Source organism: Trachemys scripta, chromosome 2 (genome assembly GCF_013100865.1).
Source record: "Trachemys scripta elegans isolate TJP31775 chromosome 2, CAS_Tse_1.0, whole genome shotgun sequence".
NCBI lineage: Eukaryota > Metazoa > Chordata > Testudines > Emydidae > Trachemys > Trachemys scripta.
The window spans coordinates 231,941,115-231,967,982 of NC_048299.1; the positions used below are offsets into that span (position 1 = coordinate 231,941,115).

The following is a 26,868-nucleotide window of genomic DNA, read 5'->3' on the forward strand; positions in this document are numbered from 1 at the left end:
GCTGAGGTTATCGCCACTAGGAAGGCTGTTTTCCTTGATAAATTCAGTACGGAGCAGGTGGTCATTGGTTGAAACAGGTGTTTCAGAGGCTCTTGAGAACCAAGGTTAGGTCCCAAGCAGGAGTAGGAACCTTTATCTGGGGAAGGAGATTCCCCAAGACTTTCATAAATCTCATGACTGTGGGGTGAGCAAACAGAGAGAACTCCTCAAACAGTAGTATGAAAGGCTGCTAGCACTGTTAGATGAATTTTGATGGAATTAAGGAACAGTCCAAATTTCTTAAGCTGTAGCAGATACTTCAGAGCAAGAGGAAGTAGGGCAGTTTCAGGAGTAGCATTGTAAAGTTTGCACCAGTGGCCAAAACTTGTCCACTTCAAGATGTAAGTAGTGCTGACGGAAACTTTTCTGCTGTTTAACAGTATGTACCTCCGCAGAGCAAGATGACTCTAGCCCCACAAACCATCTAGGAACCACGCCTTGAGGCAAAGAATGCCCAAGTTGGGATGCATCAGGCATCCTGAGAGAGGAGTTGAGGGACAGCTGGGAGATCTAGCGGAGATAGAGAGCGAAGTGAAACAGGTAAGGGAACCATGCTTGCCTTGAACATGTCGGGGCTATCACAATGACTCTGGCCTTGTCCTGATTGATCTTGTTCATCACCTTGAGGATGAGAGGCGTCGGAGGGAAGGCACCCTCCAGTGAACTGGGGCCCAAACCTCTTCTTGAGCATTTTTTGTTTGTGGTTGTGGCAAAAAGGTCTACTTCTGGAAACCCCCAAATCTGAAAGTGTCCAAGAAGAATCTGGGACTCCAACTCCCACTCGTATTGTTGGGAGAAGCACCGGCTGAGCGGGTTGGCTGTGACATTCTGCATGCTGGGCAGATCCTTATATGATGCTTTATGCACCAATTACATAACTTTACTGCCTTGGTGCTTAGGGAAGGGGATCTCACCTCTCCCTGCTGAGTGATATAAAACATACAAGCAACGTTGTCTGTCATAGCTTTGATGGATCTGTGTCTGATGAGATGAACGAAACAAAGACAGGCATTTCTGACCGTTCTGAGATCCAGAAGTTTGATATGGTGGGGGTCTTTCGAGGTGACCATCTGCCCTGTGGAATCAAGGGGCTGAGGTGTGCCTCCCAACCCGACACAGATACATCTGTAGTTACAAGTCACTGTCGGTGCCAACTGGAGGAATGGGATCCCTGCCCCTATATTGCAATGAATCTTCCACCAGTCTAGGAAATGCATCACCCACTGGGGAATCAACACTTGTATGTCTAGACTGTGTCTGTTTGGTGCATAAACCATTCTGAGGCACCCCTGAAAACAACAGAGGCTTAATCTCACATGCTTTGTCATGAAAGTGCAAGCAGCCATGTGACCTAAAAGTTGAAGGCAGTTTCTGACTGAGGTCTGGGGGCTCTCTCGAATTGTTTTGACACAGCTGGATAATGTCCAGAGCGTGTCTATGGATGCCCTGGATGTCAGGGAATCCAGCCATACCCCTGTGAATTGTATGTTCTGAATGGGTGTCAGTGTGGATTTTTCTACGTTCAGCAAAACAAAGAAAGTACAGTCCTTGTGGTGGACAACACCTCTTGGTAGGATCAATCCTTGAGTAGCCAATAGTTGAGGTACAGGAATACCAGTATAGCCTGACGACTCAGGTAAGCAGCCACTACTGACAGAACCTTCAAGAATACTCTTGGAGACTAGGAGAGGCCGAAGGGGAGCACTCAATACTGGAAATGATCCTGGCCTACCACAAATCAAGAGGAATCTTTTGTGAGATAGGTGTATCGCTATATGAAAGTATGCGTCCTGAATCTAGAAAAGGAATTATCACAGACACATTCTCCATTCTGAACTTCCAGGGTCTCATTAATCTGTTTAGAAGTCTTAGATCTAGAATTGGTCTCCACCTTCCATTCCTCTTTGGTACAAGGAAATAGTTTGAACAGAAACCCTTTCTCCTATACTGAGCAGGTACCAGTTCTACTGCTCCTAAGCAAAAAGGAGTTTTGTTTCCTGCCTTAATAGTGGCTCGGAAGAGGGGTCCCAGAAGAGAGATGGGGAAGGTGAATAAGAAGAAGGTGGGGAGGTAAAGTAGATGGTGTAGCTTGATATTACTTCCGGCACCCACTTGTCTGAGATAATATGTTCCCATTCATGCTGGAAATGGGATAGTTGGCTTCCAAATGGGGGAAGGTAGGCAAAACGATGACGCTAGCAGGCTAATGAGGGGGGGAATTCTAACACTTGACTGTCCCATCAAAACTGGTGCTTTGATGATGATGCTTGTTGCGGGGCCACATCAGATGGGTCTCTTTCTCTGGAACCAGTGCCTCTTCCTGGGGTATTTTGCAGGCCTGTGGAATACAGAGAATTGTATAGGGCAGGGTCTCTGAGACATGTGTGATCTGCTGATCTTAATGTTTGTTTGCGGAAGTGTAGACGCCTAACGAGCGTAATGGGCCCTCAAATCTTTAAGGGTATGTAACGATTCACATACACTGCAAACAGCTTCCATCTGTCAAATGAGAGATCCCCAGGGAAGTTCAAAATATGGTTGAGGACGCCAGACAACTGCAGCCAGGAAGCTCAATGCATCACCACTGCCATAGAGATAAAATGGACTGTGGTGTCTGCAGCATCGAGTGCTGCCTGCAAATATGTTCTTGCCGAAAAAACTGTCCCTCAGCAATAGTGGCCTGAAATTGTTCTCTTTGAGCTGGAGGAAGGTGCGCAATAAATGACCCAGCTGTACTTGGCCATCAAGGCTTGATAAACTGCAATATGGAATTGCGGCATAGCCAATGAGTAGGCTTTCCTTCCCAGGAGGTCCAGAAGCTTTTGGTCTCTGTCATATAGTTTGGATTTATAGCAGTGTTGTTTGGCCCACTCATTCACTGGATTGACAACCAAAGAATTGGGAGGTCGGTGGGAGAAGAGGAATTCAGAGTTCTTGGAAAGAAAATATTTTTGTCATCCCTCTTACAAGTAGTTGTCACTGTAGCTAGGGTTTGCCAGATGGTTCTAAAGAGTTCCAGTACAGCTTCATTAATTGGGAGGGCAACTATAGATGGTGTTGCAGAGTACAGAATGCCCAACAGCTTGCATAGGGGTTCTCTGACCTCCTCAAGGGGTATCTGCAGAGAGTCTGCCACCTGCTTAACAAGGCTCTGGACTTGGCAAAAATCATCAGTTATAGATGGATGGGGAGGCATCAGGGCCTCATCTGGTGAAAAGTATGAGATGGTGCTTTGAAGTGTCTGCACTGGACTCCTGCTCATCAAATGTTTCCTCATGCTGCTGGAGAGGAGAAGCTTGGTCTCCCTATCGTCCTAATAGGACAGGGTCAGGGACTTAGAGAACTGCTGACAGTAGGCTACCCTGAGACCCTAATACGGGTTGAGGCCAACACAGGGGAGGAGGTGGCATGCAGAGTTGCTCCTACCAGGAATGATGAGGTCCTGGAGCATCTTCCCTGCCCTTTTGGGAGAGGAGATTAGCGTAAGGGTGTATTGGCGAATACTGCACTGAAATGGAAGAAGCAGAGGGAAGGTCATCATCCTTGTCATGCTCTTCTTCTTCTAAAGGAGGAGCTCCCAGAGAATTCGGGGGGCAATAGTACCAGGGATGTAAAGGGATCCAGAGACCAAGAGATTTTGATACCTGTTAACAATGGAAACTCTGGTTTGGCAATGACTGCCAAGTCTCTCTGGTATCTGAAGTCTTATGGTACCAATAACTGTTGCGGTATCAAGTGGGGTTGTGATATCAAGTGTTTGTCCTTATCTGATGGAACCAAAGCCTTAAGATGCTTCAAGGGTGATGTCAATGAGGTTGAAGGCTTATACTGTACAGCGACTTGGTAAGGGCACTAAGAGTAGAGTTCAAGTCAATGGATCAATCCTTTACATTTGGTACTGTCCCCAGCCAATGGTACCAGCGTCTTTCTGGAGTCCTGTTTAGTCTTAGAGCCATGGCATTTTCCCACATCCCCTGTACCAGAGGAGCCTTTCCCTCCTATAGTAATAAGCCTTGAGGAAGACATCTCAGAGGCCGTAGATCTGGCTGAAGACAGAGGTCTTTTTGAGGGGGAATCCATGGGAGAGGAACTATATCTCTTCTTCTTAGCGGCTTCTTAGAGGGCTCTGAGGGTTTCCCTTTCCTAGGAGAATGTTGCACTGAGTGGGAAGGAGCACTAGAAACTTCTGGAGACTGACATCTGGAAGGTTCTGACCTGGTTCTGAAGCGGGGCGAAGGGGACGCGCCATCATAAGGAATCAAAGTTTGACTTCTTGGTTCCTCTGAGCCCTTGATTTCAGGACTAGACAGAAGTTGCACTTCTAAGGCACATGCGATTTGACCAGGCAGCAAACACACTTGGTTTGTCCGTCACTGATTGGGATGGCCTCTTTATACAAAAGGCAATGTTTATACCCCGGTAAACCAGGCATGCCCCTCACAGGGAGAACTAACTACAACTAACTGGCTAACTAACTAACAAGAAGCTCCAAAACTACTGAGGTAGGCAAGAAGCAGACACACTAGGTCTGTTTCAGGCCAAGGCCATTGAAAAGAAACTGGGGGTGGGGGGAATGGGAGGGCAATTCACCTGCACAGCCTGATATAGCTTTGGTGGGGGGCACGAAGATACCAACGCTACATATGCTGGTCAAATGGAGGCTGCTAATGAAAATCTCTGATTGAGGATGCCTGGGGCACACACGTACCAAGAGTGAAACATCTATAGGGACACTATTAAAAGAACTCGACTTATCACAGGATTCTGCTCTGTCCCGCCAGGACTGCAGCCTTTCCTGCACTTTGCACCTGCAGGGTTTCGGTGTCACCTGCCCTGCAGTAGTGCAGGGAACTCTCTGTAGACCGTTGTCATGGGAGTGAATAAGCAGGCTGTGACAGTGGAGCTGCAGAGGGCTCCCTGTACTGCTGTTGGAGCCAATCAGCAGCCATGTGGCCTCCCCCACATCTGGGGCTTGTCCTTCTCTTCACAGTCCTGGCTGGGGTCTCTGCTCTATTATCCAAACCTCCACCTTATCTGAATCCCTTCCTTGTTCCCCAGCATGAGATACAGAAAGCATGCAAGGAAGAGATTCGGATACTGTGGAGGTACAGATAATAGAATTTTGGATAAACAGGAGTATATTGTACACACGCAAAAGTGGCAAGTACAGTAGAATAGGCCCACAATCAAGTTATTCACAATACAGCTCCAGAATTTTTGCCCAGACTAGTTTGAAGCAATCCATTTTGTTCTGGTAAAATGGAGCCTTCTCATATTTTGCAATGTCTCAACTTCCACACATAAGAACAAATTGGTTTTCTGTTTTATCAGAACCTTGTTTAGTAGCCATTGCAGCCTTTAAACAGCCATTTCTTTTCTACTCCGAGAACATAACGTTCCCTCAAAGAAGTCTTGATAAAATCAGTGTCTGTAGAGAGTCTCAGTATCACAGCATTTCATCTCACAACTGCATGCCCTGGAATAGTTAATATCATGCATTTTGCCCCCAAATCGTATTTCTTCAAGAATGATATAACACTGTAAAATAGATGGATTACTTTGATAAGTCAATTTTTTGGGGATATCCAGGATGCCTTTTGGCTTCTAAAAACACTCTTTTTTCTGTCTCAGTGGCAGTATAATTCTTTACCTGAGGCTAATCTCCTATGTTCAAATTCATGTTCAAATTCCCATAATTATGATCACTGAGATGAAAGAGCAAACTAAGGCAACAAGCAAGCTCACATGGCCTGCTCTCCCTCATTGACTTGGATCATTTGTCGTTTGAGAAACAACTTCCCTTTACTGGTTTGCAAACAGATCTGCTAAAACACGCTCCATTCCCCTCACAAAGCTTGCACATTTTCCATAAGATTCCTACTCCTATCCTGTGGCAGAGAAGTACATGATTTTTAAAGCATTGTTCTCGACAGATCATGCACTGAGATGTATTTTGAACAATGGCACCGGTGGCTGTGTGATCCCCTGTGTCATACCCAAGACCTCGGTTTTGCTAAGGGTGGGGGAGAAGGGAGGAAGTGAAGGGAATATAATCTTTCCTTCAGGAGGGAAAAGAATTAGGAACCATTGTGTGACAAGGCTCTGGGGAACACCTGTCCCAGGTGAACTGGAGCTTAACTTCATCTCTGCTTCTCCCTTTTCTTGCACATACTTTCAGAGAAAAGGTTAAAAGGAGTGGCTGCTTGAGGAGAGAAGTGGGAGACTGCCTTTTATAAGGAGTTAACACTTGCACACCCTGTTCTACACCACAGTGGAATTGCTGGACCAAGTGCTGATGTCTAGAACAATATACACTTGGCCAATATATAGCGCGCTAGATTTCTACATGCAGCTCTTGATTCCCTGGGTTGTCCCTGCAGCCTGGCAAGTCATATCCACCTTAACAATTCTCCTCACTTAATTCATTTTAAAGATGCTCTATGGACAACCTGCATATTTGGTGGCCTCTCTTCTGGGCCCCATGGCTATAAAAGGGCACATTTCACCTACTCTGAGCTCCACTGAGTACATACAATTAAAACCTGGAGGCACCAGAGCCCAGCAGAAAGATACTCCAATTTCAAATATGCCAAAGACACTCGGAACACTGCAATGCAGCGTCTCAAAATGTGCAGAGTGTGTGAAATCTCTAGACTGCACATTAAAATACACACTGTCATGCTCTTTCTAAGTTTGTTTATAAAGTCAGAGGCATAACACTACATTAAAATAGGTTTTTGCATTTAGACTGGTCACCATTAAAAAAATCAGTGATTACCAACATGTATTTGAGATGAGAGCTCAAATCAAAGCAACAAATAAGTTCAAGTCACTCAGTGCTCCATTATGACCTGGGCAACAGCAAGGGCCATATCATCATACAAATGAGAACCCCACAATGACAGAAATTAAGACCATTATTTGTAGTATGAGCTCTGCTTTCTGACCTTTGATTCAGGAACAATACGTCTATTTCTAAATTAAGCACCTTTACTGGAAGGAACAATGCACTTCTGCCACAGAATTCTGCTGGCAAAGTATAGCACTTTAGATCAATTTTCCTCTGGGATTGGAGTACAGACTCTGGAATGTCTGTTCTGCTCCAGGCAAGAATACACAAAGGTCAGACATAGTATGGTTAACCAAATTATTTAAAGAAGCTCAGTTAACTTCTTACCACTGAATTTAGTATGAAGTGAGAATGTTTAATTTTAAGCCGAGAGATGAGAAGGTAAAAGATAACTAAAGACTAAACATACTGTGATTGTTCCCTTTTATTTAATTTACCTTACAATTTACACAACCGTGAGGGAAGAATCCTAACATTTTCTTTCTCAGAACAAGCAAGTTGGACAAATAAAATGTTAAGCATCTACACTTTATTGATTGATTTATTTACATAACTTTACTCCTTTTGCCTTATTTCGCTGCTTTCCAGGAGCCCTAGCAGCACTGCATCAGCCTCCAGTAAAGTTGTATCTGTTTTTGCTCCCAAGAATCTAGATGTGAGTTCCAGGTCCACCAGTCTCAGACGCACTCTGGATCCTTTTTGATATTTTCTGGGGGAAAAACAAAACAAACAAAATAAGTTCTGTTAAGCACTAGACATGCTTATGTCTTCTAGGATGGAACATATTCTAGAATCTCTGGCACTAACACACCCCAGCCCCCATTCCCAGCTCTTTCACAGGATTGCCTTTGTAATCTTGAACAAATCACTCAGCCCTTCCGTGTCTCACTTTATTGTCTGTCAAATGACACTGATAATATTTACCTACATATTTGCAAGCGCACTTTGAGATCCTTGGATGGAAGACAGAAGTGCAAAGTAGTATATTACTAGTTTAAATTCCAAATCCATACTAGTTTCTTTGGCAAAAGATAAGGGAGTTGATAATGGCTTTTTCAAGGTAATGATTCACCTCATTCTTTATGAAGTTAGCAGAATTACAGCGCTGCACTCACCAATATTAGTTTACAGTTTACTGTATTTTATAAGTAACAAAGTTGCAAGAAAAAAGTTTGATTGTTTTATTTTTTAAAAACCTTTCCAACAAACTACTCAAACAAATTCATTTTTAAAATTAAAATTTTGCAAGGCACTTGAGAGCCTGATGCAAAACCCAGTGAAGTCAAGGGAAAGACTTCCAATGATTTCAGTGGGTTTTGGATTAGTACCTTTGTCCCTAATTTCAAAAAATGATTAAAGGGAATTTGTATGGAAACTAATACACGAACATTTGTTTTTTGTAATTACACACACACATACGCTATTTAAAGTACCTTGCTACAGATAAGGAATGAACACAGGTGATTTTGCTAAAGAATAGGCATTTTTTAAATAAATATGTTTTACTTTTATTGAACTACATGTTTAAAACAATAGATGTGAATGAGAGGCAGTGTGATTTGGGGGAAGAGGGGAAAGCTAGTAAATTCTCTTTCTCCTTGTTTTAGGGCCCAATCCTGCTAAATACTTACCTACATGAGCTTAATCATGTGTGAAGGTTGTTCTGATAACTGGGCCTACAAATTTACCAAAATTCGATCCAATAAAAGATATTGCCTCACCCACCTCGTCTTTATAAAAAGTGAATAAGGTCATAAGATGTCATAACTTAGAACAAAAAATGTTAATGGGACAAGGTATCAAAGGAAGACAAACTAAATTAGTCTAAACAAAAAATTCCTACTGATATAATTTAAGGACTATTTAAGGATTATTTTTGGTAAACAAGGAAAGTGTGGAAATTAGAAAACGAAAATTGGTATGTCAGAAAGTAGGCCTAATTGGTGGACAAAATAAAGACTGCTATTCTGTCCATCATTTCCTTTGTGAGTCAAGTACAGTGAATGATAATCAATAATAAGGGCCTGATCTGTACCTATGCAGAATCCAATTAACTTCAATGAATTCTGCCCAGGTGTAGCAATCCATGCTAGACCCCACTGAGAGACTGGGTCTTATGCTAGAATGGAGTTACTATTGTGAACTATTTTGTTCTTCTACCAAAATGTTTTACTGTATCTGCGGTATCATGTACACCATTATCAGCAAGACTTATACATCATTAAAGGGGAAGACAACACATCACTAGGTCATTGGTGACATTGCTACTCTCTGTTCAAAAAATACGTGACACTGGCTATTCAAGCTACTTAGCATTTATTTAACGATGGCTAAGGCTACATTTATGTCATGGAGGTCATGGAAGTCATGGAATCAGTGACTTCCAGAGACCTTGGTGACATTCTCTGCTTCAGCCCCAGGGGCTGCAGGACGCTGAAGCTGACAGCCAGTGGGGTCCTGGCAGGGTTCCAGCAACAGGTGGCCCTCTGCAAAGTTCCAGCCACATATGACAGACTCCTGAGGGGGCCCTCCTCAGGGTTCCAATGACAGGCGACAGCTTCGCACAGGTGGGGGGGGAACGACGCCTCAGGCAAGCGGCTGGGGTGTCCCATTTTCTCTTTGCCACCATAGTGGTGGGGGAAAACATGGAGCTGCAGGAGCAAACGTCACAGACAGGTCACAGCTTCCGTGAATTTTTGTTTATTGCCCATGACCTGTCCAAGACTTTTACTAAAAATAGCCGTGACAAAATCTTTGCCTTAACTATGGCTTATATCTTCACTTCCAAGCCTTAGGCAAGGAAGAAAGCTTTTTGTTTGATTCTATCCTACACAGAGTTAGTATCATTTGCAATTTTTTGTTAAATAATTTAAAAAACAACCCCCTACACCTATTATAACGGAACATTCTGCCTAGAGGAAGAGAGACACTTGTGTTTTATTGTTTTACTTTTTTAAAAAGTCAATGGGAGCTGCTCAACACTTGGTAAAAACAGGCCCTAGGTGACTCAAATTGGGCACCCAAAATTAGTGAACTTTGCTAATGATACTGACCTTCTTTGTAAAGTAATTTGCGAACTACTGATGAAAAGCACTATGTAAGAGCACTATGTATTTTTGAAAATTTCAGCCATAAGCAATTCTTACTTTTAATGCATGAAAAACTGAACACTTATCAAATGAGATCAACTTTAGCAACAGTGGCCAACTGGAGAAGGTGAAATAGGCAAGTCAGACTGTCTAATGTATATGCTCTCTTGACAAGCTCATTGTTTTTGCCTTTCAACCCAGGAAGTCAGCACTTACTGTCTAACAGCTAACTACTAGCACTGTGCAAAACAGTGGGACTCTCTTAGCAAAATGGTAATGGAATTGATCTCTCTTTAATGAGTCATCCAAGACTACAGAAAGACTGTGCTGGAAAACAAATGTGATCTTAAAACAAAGTGTTCTGGGCTCGTACGTATTTATTTTGATATGCGAAGATCCTAGTTTACAGTTTACTCCTTGGTAAATCCTTTGCGGTTCAGGGATTGGGTTATGCTTTTTCCCCCAGAGTAGTAAAGGAAAAATAATTGATAGTATGATTCTAAAGAAGTAAGTGCAGTAAGCAGCTTCTTGAGTGATTTTCCAAGAACTTGCCCTGATCACATTTGCCAGTAACAGTAGCAATCAATGCAATCAGTCAGGATTTTTATACACTCTTTTTTTAAAAAGAGAAAATTAAAGTATTTTGACTTTCCTAAAACATGAGAAAAATAATACATTTCTTAAAGGGTAAAGTGCAGATCTTGAAACCTCTCAAAGACTTAGGTGAAGTAAAATTCACTTAACAGTCGTAGTGGTATGTGAAATAGTCACTGTGAAATTCAAAATGCTGGGGAACGGGGCATGTTTGCATTTGGTTGTAAATTTGAAACTGATTTCCAAAAAATGGGTTTTTAGCTCTTAAACTGGACTGTTCTAAAGCCAAATTGGTTTCACTGTGAAAACAGGCAAAATCTTGCAGTTTCACAGTAGAATTGCTGTTTTCATTAACTTTGGCTAAAGCACAAAATTTCAAAGGTATAAAAATGGGCAAAACAAAGTTACAGAAACTGTACCAAAACCTGAACCTATTTACTGGTGATGAGGACACACAAAAAAAGAAGCTGGTTTAGGCTTAGAATAACAAAAGATGCCTCTCACAGATGGGGTTGCTGACATATTACTGTGGTTCTTTAGCAATGTACATTGGTAAATTCTGGTTCCTTCTCAAGCTCAGGTTGGCCACCCCGATATAGAGAGACTGCTCCTAGCGCCTTCCAGCAGCCAGAGGCTATAAAAGATGGAGCCTTTTAGAAATATCCAGGGCCAATTCTCCAATATGAACCCAAGAGCTGCCCTCTTTATTAGCAGCACAGAAGAAGGGTGGGTCTTGGTATCTCACCAGGGTGTTGCTCTTGGACAGTTGGACTTCTCATCTTACTTTAGCCCTTACTTCGGCTGGTAAAATTTTCATCCCTTATGTAAAGGGGCCTGAGTGGGTGAGCAGATGAGGTATATGAAAGAGGACATATGAATGGAATAAGTTAAAAAATAAGTTAGTTGTTGAGAGGGAGAGAGATTTTGGAAGAAGATGTGGGTCAGAGAAAACAGACAGGAGGAGGAGGTGGAGAATACAGTGTATGAAAAGGAAAGGGATAAATAGGGAATGGAGAGGAAGAGAAAGACTGACAACAGATAACTCACTCAAAATAGTGTAAGAAAACATGATATCATCATCTACAATAGGATAGAAATAGAAGAAAATATAGAGTGAAGCCAGGAAGGAAGAGTAGGTGTAGCAAAAGCAAGAGAGACCTAATAAGTTAGAATTAAAAAAAAAAAATTAAATAGAAATGTTGAGTGATATGTTAAGTACAAAGTAAACAGCACACAACTCTTCCAGTCTTCTGAAAAAAGAGGAGGGACAGATTTTTGCCCTGGATAATAAAATGTAGTCCTTAGGTTAGGAGGTGTCAGGTAAATTGTCATGCCCCACCAGTACCTATATACATATAAACACACCAGTAAATTAACCTGCCCAGCAATGACCTAACTAGAGCGCTACCCTGCAAACTCTGTACTCACATGTATAGATCTTCAACAGGATTATTAAACTGAGGAAGGTTTTGCAGCATCAAGCCACTAGATCTCCAGAATGGAGAGAATTTTAAAAGTTACATATTAGCCTCCAGGTCTAAAGGTATTAATTTTATACTGAAAAAAACTCCTTTTTGTTTGATTACCACCATAATCCGTTGGCATCCAGATACTATAGTGATGGGTGTTTTACAAATGCACAGATTAGACAGATAGTCTGACCAAAATATATATATTACTATAAAAAAGTGAGTCTTACAAATGTAGGCTATCCCTGTGCTATGCATCTCAACTGTGAAGTAAATTCAATTTATCATAATGTTCCACAAGAATGCTTTAATCTCCCATTGTAGAATTATAAACAAGCCTATTTGCTCATGGTAAGGTTTGTAATGAACATTGCCCAAGTTCCCAGACATGCCTTTAACACATATTTGTAATGAAAAAGCCAAGTAATTGTACCATGGTGAAAGCAGCACAATCCTTAACTGCTGCTTCAATAATTCCAGATACGTTAATCACACATAATCCAATTATTAAAGAAAGTTTTCCGTAGTCACAGCACACCTGCTTACAAAAGTATCCTGAAGAACACCACCTTGAAGCAGCTGACACAACTGTCAATTTGTGTGGGTATAAACATTTGCCTTTGTGACAGATTTTCCCTACAGCCAGAAAACTTTAGGATAAAAGATCAATGGAGGCTGTAGAGAAAGCGGAAACATAAATACTACTTGCAGTGGTTTCCCATCAGACAAGTTTAGAAACATGGGCAAATGATAGGTTGAGCAGGCACGGTAATCATACATAAAACCCATCATTCTAACCAAGGCACCAAAGTATTAATCCTTAAAACAACCGAGGTTATCCTGTGTTTCAGGTAGAAGCTTTAAGTAGAATCCAGTGACAAAGCAGGCATTTTGTTATGTTCAAAACAGGAGAACTGTCCAAGAAAGCACAAAATACCAATGGAAAAGGAAAGGAATTGTCCAGCTTTCTTTCTCTCTTTTTTTAAAGGGTTTGCTCTCTTTTAAAATGAGGTCAACAGCTGTATTCAAGAGCATTCCATATCAGGACAATTTGTGGGTAGAAGAGACAGAACCTCCGCAAGTGCTATATCTGTTTGTAAAGCATTCCAATGTTTGTCAACTTTCCATTGTCAAGTGAGAATACTGAACCCACTTTGAAGTAAACAATTTGAAGGACAGTTTGGTCTGGAGTGGAAGCAGTGGTATAGAATTCCTCTGCAAAACTTTTGGAAAACTCAAAAAAGGGAAAAAATGTAATTTGGAAGTAAATTCTAAGGAAAAGGAGTGACTCAACTTCTTTATAATTTACTTCCAAAACAGTAATCAGAAGGGCAATATCAGGTAGATGAAAATTAGTTTGTGAGTTAAGGCAGCCTCTGGAATAATTAATTTAGATCCCTTTGATGCTTCGGTCCTATTTCTTGCACAACATAACTCTTGCTCTCCTACCCAGAAAAAGTTCCCCTTCCCTCTGACCTAATAGCATAGCTGTCAAACCAGAGCTGGCCTTTGGGGTTCCTCTGGCTACAGCATATCCTTCATCCTCATTCTAAGGACCTAGACACACTGAGACTAATCACTGATTTCTTTTGAAAAAGTTTCCAGCCCTTTTTCTTGTAAAGACATCTTTGAAAATATAAATTGAGAGCTGAAACTGAAAGATTGTCAATGATTTTTTACTAAAGGTCACGTTCCCCTCCACAGCCACCAACATTTGTCCTTTTGGACCCATGAAAACCTCAATTTTGGAATTGGTCTGGAGTCCTCAGTTTTGGATGGAGGACTCCAGACCAATTCCCAGTTTTGGAGGCAGGACTCTGTGAGCTGCCAGTGCAGGTGCTGGAGCTGCCATAAATTCCTGGTGAACCACCAGTCAGCTACTGAACTGGATCTCTAGATTACTGTTCCTTGACAAACTATTCTGGCATCTATTCATAGGTTTCCTTCTGTCTTGTAGTGGGAAGCTAGCAATGGCACAAAGGTGCCTCATCCCTCAAACATCTTTCTATAGAAAATGACTCAGGCTGGAGGTGCCTCAAAGAATCATATCAATATCTTTTCTCAAAACCTGAAGATAGTAATTGTCCACAATGGTGTGATCATAATAGAGACAAGTTGCTTATGGTAGTGGTAACAGGGGTGATTGATTTTATTTCTTTTGGAAGGGTGGAGAAGGTAGCAGTGGAAACAGGATAAGGAGTCTGAAGGGGCGAGCAAAAAGAAAAGCCATTTTTCATATTCAAACCTCAAGTTTCTACAACAAATGTTGATTCACCCACACTGTATATCTTCAATATTTTGTAATATAAATTTAATAACAAAAATATAGTAAGTTTTCAAAAACAATACGCCCACAAATTGGTGCAACCAGGAATGGAAAGTACTATATATGTGCAATATAACTTACTTTCCAAATGATCATACCCTTCTATTTTATTCTGATTCTCAGATCATGCCTCTCACTTCTGTACCAGAGCTTTAAGTCTGTTAAAACCAATTTTTTCTTTCAAACCAAGCAAAAACACAATCTCTCATTGAAGACTCTTCTGGATACCAAATTTCAACATTTAAATTTTAGCCATTTTCAATGTTCTCCTATTAAAAAACAAAAGCAAACAAACCTAAGAATATTTTCATAAGAAAGACGGGAAGGTAGGGGGCTTGTAGTGATGGTTTACAACCCATGACAATACAGCTGGGGAAAAAAGTTCAAATATGGGTTTGTTTAAGACGTTACCTTTGGATAGAGTGTAAGATCTCCGAAGTGAGTAATTCAGAAAGCCATGAGCATGTAAAAACCAGGGGCTACAACTGAAACTGTTCTGTGACTCTAATTAGAGTGTTTGCTACCAAGTGAATAGTGTCGCAAGTATGCAATTTCATGTCTATTCATGGGTAGCAGGAGTATCCTTATTTTGAGAATGACAACAGACATTCTCTCCAGACTCTAAAGTATGGCATAATGACTGCAGTATTTTTTTTTTTCAATCATTCAATATATAAGAATTTTACCTGGCCACTTTCCCAGCATCATAATCATGAAGCCTTTGCCATTAAAATCATATAACAATTATTATTTTAAGTTAAAGTGAAAGGGCTTTTATTCCTAGAAAGATTATAAAATCAATGACAACTGCAGAAGTGGGGGCACTTTACATGCTGTCTTAATTTTCTCCATCCTTTTATAAACTGATTTAAAAAATGCATTCATACACAAAGGCTCCTCAGAAATCCTCTGTTCCACTTCATAAACATGTAACATTGCTACCCTGAAAGGCAACTAGGACATCTCAAATAAGCATATTCAAAATGAAAATACTCTGTTCTGTCTGGGGTTTTCTTTGTTTTTTGTTGTTGTTTTTTTTAACTTCAAGTGCTTTCTTTGGAGTGATCTTTATGAAGTCTAAAGCTAAACAGATTCAATCCCAGACCTTGATATGCCTGTTCTCTTCCACTATGCACTCTTTCATACCATATGTTGAACCAAAAGAGCCTGCCTGTCTCATCTGGATAGGAAAAGGGCAATTAAATCTGGTTTTGTGTTTCTGTATTAAGGGCATGATTTAAAGACTTTCCTTTGGAGAGGTTTTTGACATTCTTTCCACAGACATTTTTTAACATCTGCCAATGCATTCTAGTGATGGTTCTCATAGATTTAAATAGAGGGAATTTCTCTGGCTAGTTCTTTGATATAAATATATTAAATAATGCAAAGCACACTGAAGTCAAGGCTAGGACTGAACCACAGTATCCAGTATCTATACAGAATGCTGTGAGAAATTCTGATTTTGCTAGGCAAATTAGCTGTATTACTGCAACAATGCATCTTCAGACTTTCAAAATGCATCTTTTGAAACTATTAAGGAATAGTGTGTTTATTCCAATGCCTTAATACAGTCAAGTATCAGGGGGTAGCCGTGTTAGTCTGTATCTACAAAAACAACAAGGAGTCTGGTGGCACCTTAAAGACTAACAGATTTATTTGGGCATAAGCTTTCGTGAGTAAAAACCTCACTTCTTCGGATGCATGATACAGTGTAGTTTAAGATTTTCTACGCTTTCTCACCATTTCCAACTTTAAAATGGAAGACTTCATATTTGTTAACTTAAAAAAAAAATACAACAAAAATGAATGGTCTTTTATGAGATTTTTACAGTCAATTTGGCGCCAATTTTTTTTCTTTGATATTATCACCACTGTTTAAGTACACCAACAGCAATCTGAACTCCCCCTGTGCTATGTGCTATGCTTGTAGTTCCTTACTAAAATACGGTTATTCGTAACAAAACTTCTGATTTAGTAAAGTTAGGAATAAAAAATATTTGTATTTCATTGTCAGGAGTTTATTCTGGAATTATAAAATGTTCAGAGCTCTGTCCTGAGCCCTGCTACTACTCATTTGCTCTAGCGAGGGGGGTCAGTGTCATATGTCACAGTTCAGGGCACATCTCTATTCCCCTCCCTGGTACAGCAAGGGCGTTGACACTCACACTTCTGGCTCCTGTCACCTCTTGAGTGTAAACATTTCTCACTCCCTTCTGACCAGGATATATCCAGGTTGTACAGTTCCCTGCCTTCCATATGTTGCTCCCACCAAAAGAGAGTCTGCCTAAACAGTCCTGCTTGCTTTCTCTTCAGAGACTAATAATAGAGTAATTGCCAACGGTTATAATTTACCACTTGGCACTTCCAATGCAAGATTATTTTATTTTTAAGATAAAACCACTACAGAGAAAACATTAAAACAATAAAAAAACCTACACGCATGCTAATAAACCCACCAATTGTCTCCAACATGGGTTCTGGCAGGTGAGTCCTTCATATCCTTCAAAGGGGTCATTTTGTGGTCACACGTTCATAACAGTATCAGTGCACAACTAACACAGTCTTATATGGTCTCTTTAGGCCAAGTCCTTCCAACGCTTCCCTAAGGATTGGAGCCCTCTGAAGACCAGGGGTCCTGTCCATTTGTTAGATCAGGAAGAAGCCCCCGAGCCGGTTTAAAACCAGGCTATACATGTCTACCCCGATATAACGCTGTTGTCGGGAGCTAAAAAATCTTACTGCGTTATAGGTGAAACCACGTTATATCGAACTTGCCTTGATCTGCCAGAGCGCGCAGACCCGCCCCCCACGGAGCGCTGCTTTACCACATTATATCCGAATTCGTGTTATATTGGGTCGCGTTATATCAGGGTAGAGGTGTATATCCAAAATCCTCTCTGTCTGTTACCCCCTGGAGAATCTCCTTTGAACGAGTATATGCAAGCCTCTGTGGGAGTGGCTTCAAAAGGCTGATAACCAGAGAAATTACATTAGCAAACCGACTCCTCCTAGAGAAATTACATACAATCTCACAACACCACAAAAATTGCATTTTTAATACAATGGACCCCAAAGGTATTAATAAGGTTCAATAAGGTTTCACTCAATTCAGTGAGGGGTTTGTCCAGGATACTGTTGTATCTGCCACAGTAGAGCTGGCTTAAAAAAAACCAAACAGGTGGGGATATTCCTCTGTTGTCCAAGGCTTATACAGGCTGGCATAGGCGACTGGTTGTGGGCGGGTCCAGGGGAATGGAGCCTGGTCAGAGCACACTGCTCTTCATCAATCCCTGACTAGCAAGCAACCGCCTCAAGAGTCACTGCAGCCAGAGCATAGTTTTGAGCAACTCTAAACTACACTCAGAGTTGAACAGGCCTCCAGGATTTGAAACCTGCAATCTATTCCTTTGCAGTTCCCCCACCTCTGCTGCACCCAGCAGAAGACTGGATCCAGGATCGTAATGTACTTGCATCACATGAGGATGTTGAAGTACTTTCCAGGTCATTAGTAATCAAAGAGATGTTAGACAAAATCCACTAGGGATAAACATTTTTAATCAACAGGCCTGGATAACTTGCACCGAATGGTCCTAAAAGAGCTGGCTGAAAAGTCCTTGGCCCACTAATGTTAATTTTTAATAAATCTTGCTATACTGAGGAAATTCCAGAAGATTGAGAGGGGGCTAATATTGTGCCAATATTCAAAAAGGGCAAGCAGGATGAACAAGGATAACTATAAGCTGCTTAGCTTGACATCAATCACAGGCAAAAGAATGGAAAAAAACTGATATGGGATTCAATTAATAAAGAATTAAAAGACAGGAATATAATTAATGCCACAAAACATGGTTTTATGGAAAATAGGCCTTGTCAAACAAACCTCATTTTATTATTTGATGAGATTACAAGTTTGGATGATAGACGTAACCTCCTAGATGTAATGTACTTAGACTTCTGTAAGGCATTTGATTTAGTACCACACAACATTCAGATACAAAAATTAGCAGTTTATAATATCAATAAAGCACATGTTAAAGGGACTAAGAACTGGCTAACTGACAGATCTCAAAAAGTAGTCATTAATGGGGAACTATCAACAAATGGGAATGTTTCTAGTGGTGTTCCACAGTGTGTGGTACTAAGCCTTATGCTGTCCAACATTTTCACCAATGATCTAGAAATAAATATAAAATCATTGCTGCTATAATTTGTAGAGGACACAAAGATCAGCAAAGTTGGTAAATAAATTATAGTGAGGACCACTGGAGCAAACTACAAAAGGGAAGTGGTGGATTTTCCATCTCTTGATGTCTTTCTCAAAGAGATGCTTTAGTCAAATGTAGTTATTGGGCTCAACACAGGGGTAACTGTGAAATTTAATGGCTTGTGATATACATGAGGTCAATCTAGATGATCTATTAGGTCCCTTCTTCCCTTAAACTCTATGAATCATTATTGCAGCAGTCAGTCAATCAGAAGAAGATGTATACTCAAAATGGGATTTATAAGGCATCCCTGTTTTCTCTGCAATCGTTAAGTATGGCACAAAAATGCTCCAAGGTTGCTGGTGGCCAAAGTTTGATTTACTCCATTCTGTAAGAAATTGTAATTTTTTTTTCTTGTGACTTGTCCACCCATGGCCACTTTATCTAGACTTGCTTTCCTCTCCATTTCTTTGTTCTCATCTTTCCATGTGCTAAAAAGCAAAGATCTTTCTATATTTTGTTGCTGAGTGTTTAGTTTCATGCTATTTGTTTAATAAGTGTCCAGGATATTTTTTGCTCCATATGTCACAATACAGGTATAAAAAAATCCTCCTTTCATAAGTGGAGAAGGACATGCTTTTCAGGATAATATTAAGCATCGCAAAAACTATTCGCCTATCTTACATTCTGTGAAATATTTAGTAGAATGCATCAAGCCTATATGTAACCTTTACCCTACTGCCCATATTCATTACACTATGCGCTGTATTTTCTAACTACAATATATGCAGAAAGTATACAATCACCACTGAAATCAACAGGAGTTGTATGTGCCTAAGGTAGGATTTGGTCCCAAGAACTATTTTATTTAACAACTTCTAAAAGACAAATTTATCTTGAAATTCTCAGATAAAAATTTGGGGGTGTAATTAGATCCAGAAGCGTAAAAGGACATTCTGTGACATGAAAATCCATATAACCTATTGTACATTATACAGTAAAATTGTCACTACATGGTCTAAACAGGTGTGAATTTTAATAATGTCTACTGACGTTACTTTTAATAATGTCTACTCTGATAAGGACTGCAACATTTGGGGATTAAAGGGTTACCTTCTTTATACTTATGGATGTGCCCAAAACTTAAATGTACTGATCAAGTGGTGTCTTCATTCCAGATGACTCAGATTTCTGTATCCTTGTCATTCTTAGGTGTGCTTATGTTGCTGGCTGTTAGACCATTAACAATTGAGGTGTTTGGGGTTTTTTTTGTTTTTAAAAGTAGTGACAGTGTAGATTCCCTCCTCCTAGAATAGGTGGGTAAACTTTGGTGGATAGTTGAAATGTGTTGGTTTTCACTGTCTGCTGATAAAACCAAAGAATACAATGCCTCATTACAGCCCTTTTATGATAGAAGTCATCCTAACAAATTGGTGAAATAACTGTCCATCATGTTGTACAATTATGGTAATATCACTAATTAATGGCTATATTTTTCTGCTAAAGTAAAAATAAAACACTCAAAGTTTAAAATCATTTACAGGTAAATCCTAATTCTACATGTGGCTCTTAAAGCTGAGATTTTGCTCTTTAAAAAATATTCTAGACAGAAATTCATTTTTTTACGAACTTCTTAAAGGTACTGCTAGCTTTTACTTTAAAGTAAATCCTTCTTCCAAAGTGTCCCACACTATGCTACAGTGACATTTGCCAGAATAGAAAAATATTTTTTGTTGACTGTGTGGAAGAATCAGTTTGTGTTGTAAAAAGCTATTATTTAAACTTTTTGAAAGATCCCCTCTCTTCTTTCACACTAAAGGAATTATATATATGATATTTTTCGTATCATATCAAATATGAATGCTATAACCTTTTCTCCATGGCACAATCTGATAAGATTTGACAAATGAAACCTGAAAAAGGTAACTGCTGTCATCAAAGAACTTGTATCAGGTATAGTTATGTCATAATATAACAATTTATGCCAGTCACCTTCCCAGACTGGAATGTAGAATTTGTCACCTAACTTGAGAGGAAACATAATTTCAAAAGGACTGTGGTAAAGGAAATCAAGATCTTCAGTTGAGATTCAGCTACTTTGTTCTTAAGGAATATAATCAGTAGACAAACTCTTTTGGAAGACAAAAATGTTAGCTAATTTAGAAATAATATTTTAAAAATAAGTATTATATATATGGGATTTAGCTACTATTTAGACAGTAATGCCAGCAAATTTATCATTTCTAAAAGCTTAGTAGGATTGCAAAAGGATTATACACTTATGTAGAGAATGAGAATATCCAGTTATGCTAAACTGGATTTTTAAAAAGTTATAAAATAACTTTAATTTGAAAATTCCCCCCCCATCAGCAAGATATTGTTCACTGAAGAGTGTTTTCCACCACCACCCCTTTTTTTTTTAAGCATCTGGTTTTGGTAATTCTCAGAGATTTACCACTCTATTAGAGAGACCACTTGTCCGATCATATATTGCAATTCCTAAGTTACTATGTTATAGTGGCTAACAACCAAACTTAAATGTAGGCTCATGTCTTAGACTCAGAAAATCTATCTGTGCTTATCTGACAATTTCCTCTCTTTTAGATCATTATAATGGGTACTTCAGCTTGTTTGAGGCTTGGAGGGCAGAACCAGACCAGTCAGTCATTGGCAACACGGGAGTACCACACCCCCTGAAGATCCCACCAGATGCGGCAATTTCCACAGCCATAATTCCACTTCTACTTTACTAAATTAGACAGTGTTAAATGTACTTTGAGGAAGAAGCACTACAATTCCTCCTCCTATAGGAAATTCTCTTCCATGAACAAAAACCAAATCTTTGGATGTTCAGTTCCATCTCTATTCTAGATGATCCATTTACCTCTGGGTGAGTTGCATCTGTGGACAGTATTACTTGAAGAAAGAAAATTTTCAAATAAATACACAGTTACATCTTCCTATTCATCGTGCTTAGATCCACAGATGCAATGGAGTTTTCACAGCAGTCTGCCTCAAGGGTAGGAACCAGGATCATCTTTTGAATATAGATCTCCAAAACAAAGTATATTACATATCCCTCCACATCTCCTTGTGAAGATGTCTGCCAAAAATTAGTATGGATAAAGAATGGATGATCAATATGTAAAGTTTTGGTGAATTTGTGTACTGATGGTCATGTGGCTGTCTGTCAATACAATGTCAATACAATACAATGACTATTCTGCTGGAGGTTATCAGTGCTCCCAAGGACTAGACTTTGATGCTTAACAGAAGGAAGAATATTTCTTGAGTTTACTTTGAGAATGAATGACATGACATAACAGTTGTAAGGACTACTTGTCTGAATTCAAAGAATAATACTGGGGCCTTGGCTACACTTACCAGCTAGTTCGACGGCTGGAAATCGAAGTTCTGGGTTCGACTTATCGCGTCTAGTCTGGACGCGATAAGTCGAACCCGGAAGTGCTTGCCGTCGACTGCGGTACTCCAGCTCGGCGAGAGGAGTACCGCGGAGTCGACGGGGGAGCCTGCCTGCCGCGTGTGGACCAAGGTAAGTTCGAACTAAGGTACTTCGACTTCAGCTACGTTATTCACGTAGCTGAAGTTGCGTACCTTAGTTCGAATTGGGGCGGGTAGTGTAGACCAAGCCTTAGTCTCATCGGAAAAAGATCTCAACTTCAAAACTTGTCTGATAGGAGAGAACAGCTATTGAGAAGTCTACTTTAATGGACAGGAAGTACGATTCCTCATGCATAGGTTCATTCTGGATAGTGCAATAAGCAGCAGAAAGAGGTTTCAAGGTTGTGCTCTATTACCTTCTGGGACTAGAATAAAGGTTTTTGCCCTAAGTATTAAATGTACACATTTTCCTTTTTTTAAATTTATTTATAGCAATATACTACACAGATTTTGAACTTTTTGCTTAGACGCTCTCATATACCCACATTAAGTTCCTCCTGGAGGAACTCTAGGCTATGTTACACTTGTTTAACATCACTATTAAACGTAGGCTTTGTACTAGTCAGTAGAATAAGTTCTATTGGTTGACTTCTTGTTAGGGTCCATGAGAGTGGTAATTACTTCATCCAAGTATCTATTTTGAACCTGTCTGGTCATGGATGAAGGATTTTTTTTTTTTTTTTTTGCAATAGCATACCTCCTCAGTGAAGTAGAGACATTTGAACATCCAGTGCTGGATTAATCGGGTTGAGGTTGACAGGCATAATCTCTTCAACCAGAAAGGAATAAACAGTATCATGGCTGCTCTCTCCTTCCTATCTTTTTCATGGCCCTGAGGAGCTGTAGAAAAAGTGGGAAGGCATACAGGGAAGACACTGCACAGCTTTGCAATTATGTCTTTCATAATTAGGTCATTCCTCACCTAACCTCCTGGGTCTAGACACAGTGAGAAGCCACAGGGCACTTTTTTGCTGTTTCTGGATCCAAAGAGATCAATTACCAGCCCACAAAATTGATTTGAAATAAGAGGATATTTCTAGAGGCAGGTTCCATTCTGCTTAATCCAACTTCTGCCATCTAAACCCTGGTATGTATCTTCCCTTTGATGGGCAGTGCACAGAGATAAGAAACTTTGCTCTCACCAGGACAAGAGTTGGTTTTGTCTCTGAGGATTAGGTTAGGCTGATAATTGTCTTCATCTTTTATTTATGAAACCCCATCAGACACATTAACTGTCACAATCAGAAAACAATCCATGGAAGAAATAGTGCTCCAAGACCTTAATGAATCATTATGTTCCAGTTGGTGGATGCTGTGCTGTCCCCCTTTCTGGTACCTATCCTCTGGATTGAAGTGGGACCTGAAAGAGCATCCTCCCAAGCTGGCATCTGACATAAGGATCATCAGGCCTGGTTCACTAGTGGATGGATCCCTTTAAAAAATTTGATTCTTTGCCCTTAGTTAAGGGAGCAGAGACTATACAATGGGACTTTGACCACTACCAATGAATATGCATGATATGCAGAAGGGACAATAAGAATGACTGGATAGGTCTCACATGAACTCTGCTTCATTGAAGCATTTCTGTATATAAGATCAGCATTCCCAACAGACTCCAGTAAGAATAGGTTTTTGGTTTTGTACCACCACTTGTTTTCTTGATGCCCATCTTCATCTTCTGATAACGTTCTTCTGAGATGAAACCTTGTACTTGATAGCATTTCTCCTTGGCTCAGCCTATGATTGAGTTCCCAAATGACATTTGTTTATCATGAATCCAAGGTACTTCAGAAACAGTATCCTCTGTGTACTTGTTTCTGCTTTTTCGTTGTACAGAGCTGTGATCAGAAAAATTGTCCAGGAAGAGATAAAATTGAATTTTCTTCTTCCTTACAGCCAATTTTAATACTACCATGATCCTGCAAGAGACACTGGGAGCACTTGTCAGATCAAATGGCAGTGATTGAAGTTGAAGGGGAACATCTGCTATCCATATGCAAAATGGAATTGTTAGTAAGATGGTAACATAAGAATGTGAAGATAAGTCTTGTTTAGGAATTTATTCAGATGTTTCAGATTGAACCCTTCTCTATTTTTCCCAAATTGTCGATGACTAGAAATAGGATAGGGAATCTACTCTTTTCCCTCCTGCATGGTACAACTTCGGTTTCCCTCTGCATTTGAATCAGATTGTTTCCTCCTCCACGCTGTTTGTGTTCCAATAGGCAGAGGGTGGGTTACTGAGAGCACAAGAGATGGGCTCCCTCCTCGCAGTTCCGATGCCCTATCTGGAGCAGGTGGGAATGGCCGTTACTGGGAAAGTCCTTCTGAGCCCCCACAGCCACAGGCTGGATGATGCATGTGTAGTCCAATCAGCACATGGAGCTGTGAGAGGCTTGAGGATGGTTCAGTGAAGATGGAATCTTTGAAGATTTTAGTTGTTGCACTGCAATTTTTCAGAGGTTTATAACTTGGCCAAATTTGGGCAGATTCCCCTTGGGATGGCAAAAGCCCTAACCACAAAAGCCAGTCCCTGCAAAATTTCAAGTCTCCACTCCAAAGCACGGGGGCGCTAGAGCTGTTTAAAGAGAAGGTTGTCCGAATTCTTTTAATATGGGCAAAACAATGTAGTTTTCTCTAGCCTCGTCGTTGAAAATGGCTCACCAACCACTGGTTGAAATTTTTCCCCAAAAAATTCAGCTTGAGGCACCCATCCATAATGGAAAATTTCAGTTCATAGTTTACATTTGGCAAAGTTATAAGCAACTGAAAACAGGATCTTATCATGGAACAGATCAGGCAGCCTTAATGAGAGAGACAATGTAGGTGACGTAACATCTTTTATTGGACCAACTGGTGAGGGAGACACGCTTTCGAGCTTACAACCTTAATAAGAGACAGTACATTGCGTACAATGTTAATACAACCTTAATAAGAGACAGTACCACCAGCCCTGCCTATAATATCTTTAGGGTGGTTATTTTCTTGGATAAGTTTCTAAAATATAAAATATTTAGAAACCAGAGGGCATTTCCCAATATTTAAAAACATGGTAGGTTTCATTTTTAACTAAAAAAAAAAATATATATCCTAAGAACAATCTTAGCTACCTACGTTATGAATGCACAATAAAATACTAGTACTAAACAGACTTTTTGATGAAAAAATGGTCATGGTTTCCTTGTCAAAGGGAAATTTTCAGATTTTGGCTGGAACATTTTTTGGCACTTTCTTAGGACTCAGATAGCCCAGTCAAATGATTTTGCTGGTTAATAAAAGTACTTTCTAGAGGAAACAAAATCCTTACAAAGGGTTGGCACCCTGAAAAGAAAATGGTTTGGCAGTGTCATACCATCAGAGTTCAAGACCCCAGCAGGAATGAGTCTAAAGTGTGTTGCAAGGCCACCAGCAATTCTGATTTCTATCAGAAATGACAAATATCAGTCCCTGAGCAAACCTAACACTTGAAGAAGACACAATGTTTTTACTTTCTGCTAAATATAGTCCATTAAAAAACATTTTGGATTTCAAAAAAATTGGTTGACCCAAACATGTGAAATGAGACAAAACAAGCAAATGTAGGAAGAGCTGAATGCTTTGTACATTATGGCTTGAAAGCAGTAATTCTAGGCAGCTAAAAACGTGTTATCTGGCACAACAGGCGAATGACTTGAATGTAGACAAAAGATTTAAATGTGAAGACAGAGGAAAGGGCAGCTTTTGGAAACAAAGAAAGACTCGAGCCCGTGATGTCTTGTATATAGGGAGAAGTGTCAAAGATTCCCCTGATGCTACAGGCTTGGGATATGGGAAAATTATAGGCGCTATCAATGAATATAGCAAAGGAAAGAAATTCAGGAGGAATAAGAGAAGTTCAATTCTGGAGAAAATGAGTGGGAGATGGCAGCTGAACATCCAAGAAAAGATTTGTCAGAGAGAAGCTAAAGTTGCAAGTTGAAACTTGACCAGGAGGGTCGCAAGGAGAGAGGTGGAAGACAGGAAGTCTAGGAAGCAAGAACACCGTATGCCTTAGAATTTAGGAAACATAGGGGAGCAAGAAAATAGGATGGGACTTAGAGAAGGAATTTGGATCAAAGGATGGTGACTTTTCATGACAGGAGAAACAAGAATATGTTTGTAGGCAGTGAAAAATAGAATGGCTGAAACTAAGGGAGAGGGATGCAGTTTAAATGAGTATGAACAAGGGAATGGGTTGAAGAGAGGGACTGTTAAAAGAAAGGTCTCGGAGCTGGAAACCGGAGCAAAGGAGTAGAGAAAGGGTAAGCTGCAATAAAAGACCTGCAGCGGTGAGTCTCACAGTCCAGGTCAACTGACTTGGGTTTATAGGGCATGCGCTGCATGGTTTAAAAAAAAAAAAGCAGTGTAGGCTTCAAGCTTGGGGTGAAGTGCAGGCTCTGAAACCCTGTAAAGGGGGAAGGCCTCAAATACCAGGCTGCAGTCTGAGTCCGAATGTCTATTTCTAGCCCCGTAGCACAAGCTCCGCGAGCCCAGTCAATTGACTGGGCTCTGAGACTTGGCGCTGCAGATTTTAATTTGTAGTATAGACATACCAAAGAGGGTGGAATTGTGGTAGGGAAGAGGACAGATGAGAGCAGGATTGAACCCAATGTTTTCACAGCAAGCTGAAGACGTACTATATTATGTAAAAAGAAGAACAGGAGTACTTGTGGCACCTTAGAGACTAACAAATTTATTAGAGCATAAGCTTTCGTGGACTACAGCCCACTTCTTCGGATGCATATAGAATGGAACATATAATGAGGAGATATATATACACACATACTCTCTGTATGTGTGTATATATATCTCCTCA

General features: G+C 40.2%; 1 protein-coding gene across 2 annotated transcripts in view; it reads right to left on the reverse strand.

Moving 5' to 3' along the window:
- Nucleotides 1-7,295: 7,295 nt before the first annotated feature.
- MRPS28 (mitochondrial ribosomal protein S28) overlaps nucleotides 7,296-26,868 on the reverse strand; it is a 133,516-nt gene continuing 113,943 nt past the window's right edge. For both annotated transcript variants that reach the window (XM_034763170.1, XM_034763171.1), the window contains one exon: nucleotides 7,296-7,598. In XM_034763170.1, the coding sequence (XP_034619061.1) occupies nucleotides 7,539-7,598 (60 nt within the window). In that variant the 3' untranslated portion in view covers nucleotides 7,296-7,538. The remainder of the gene's footprint in view (nucleotides 7,599-26,868) is intronic.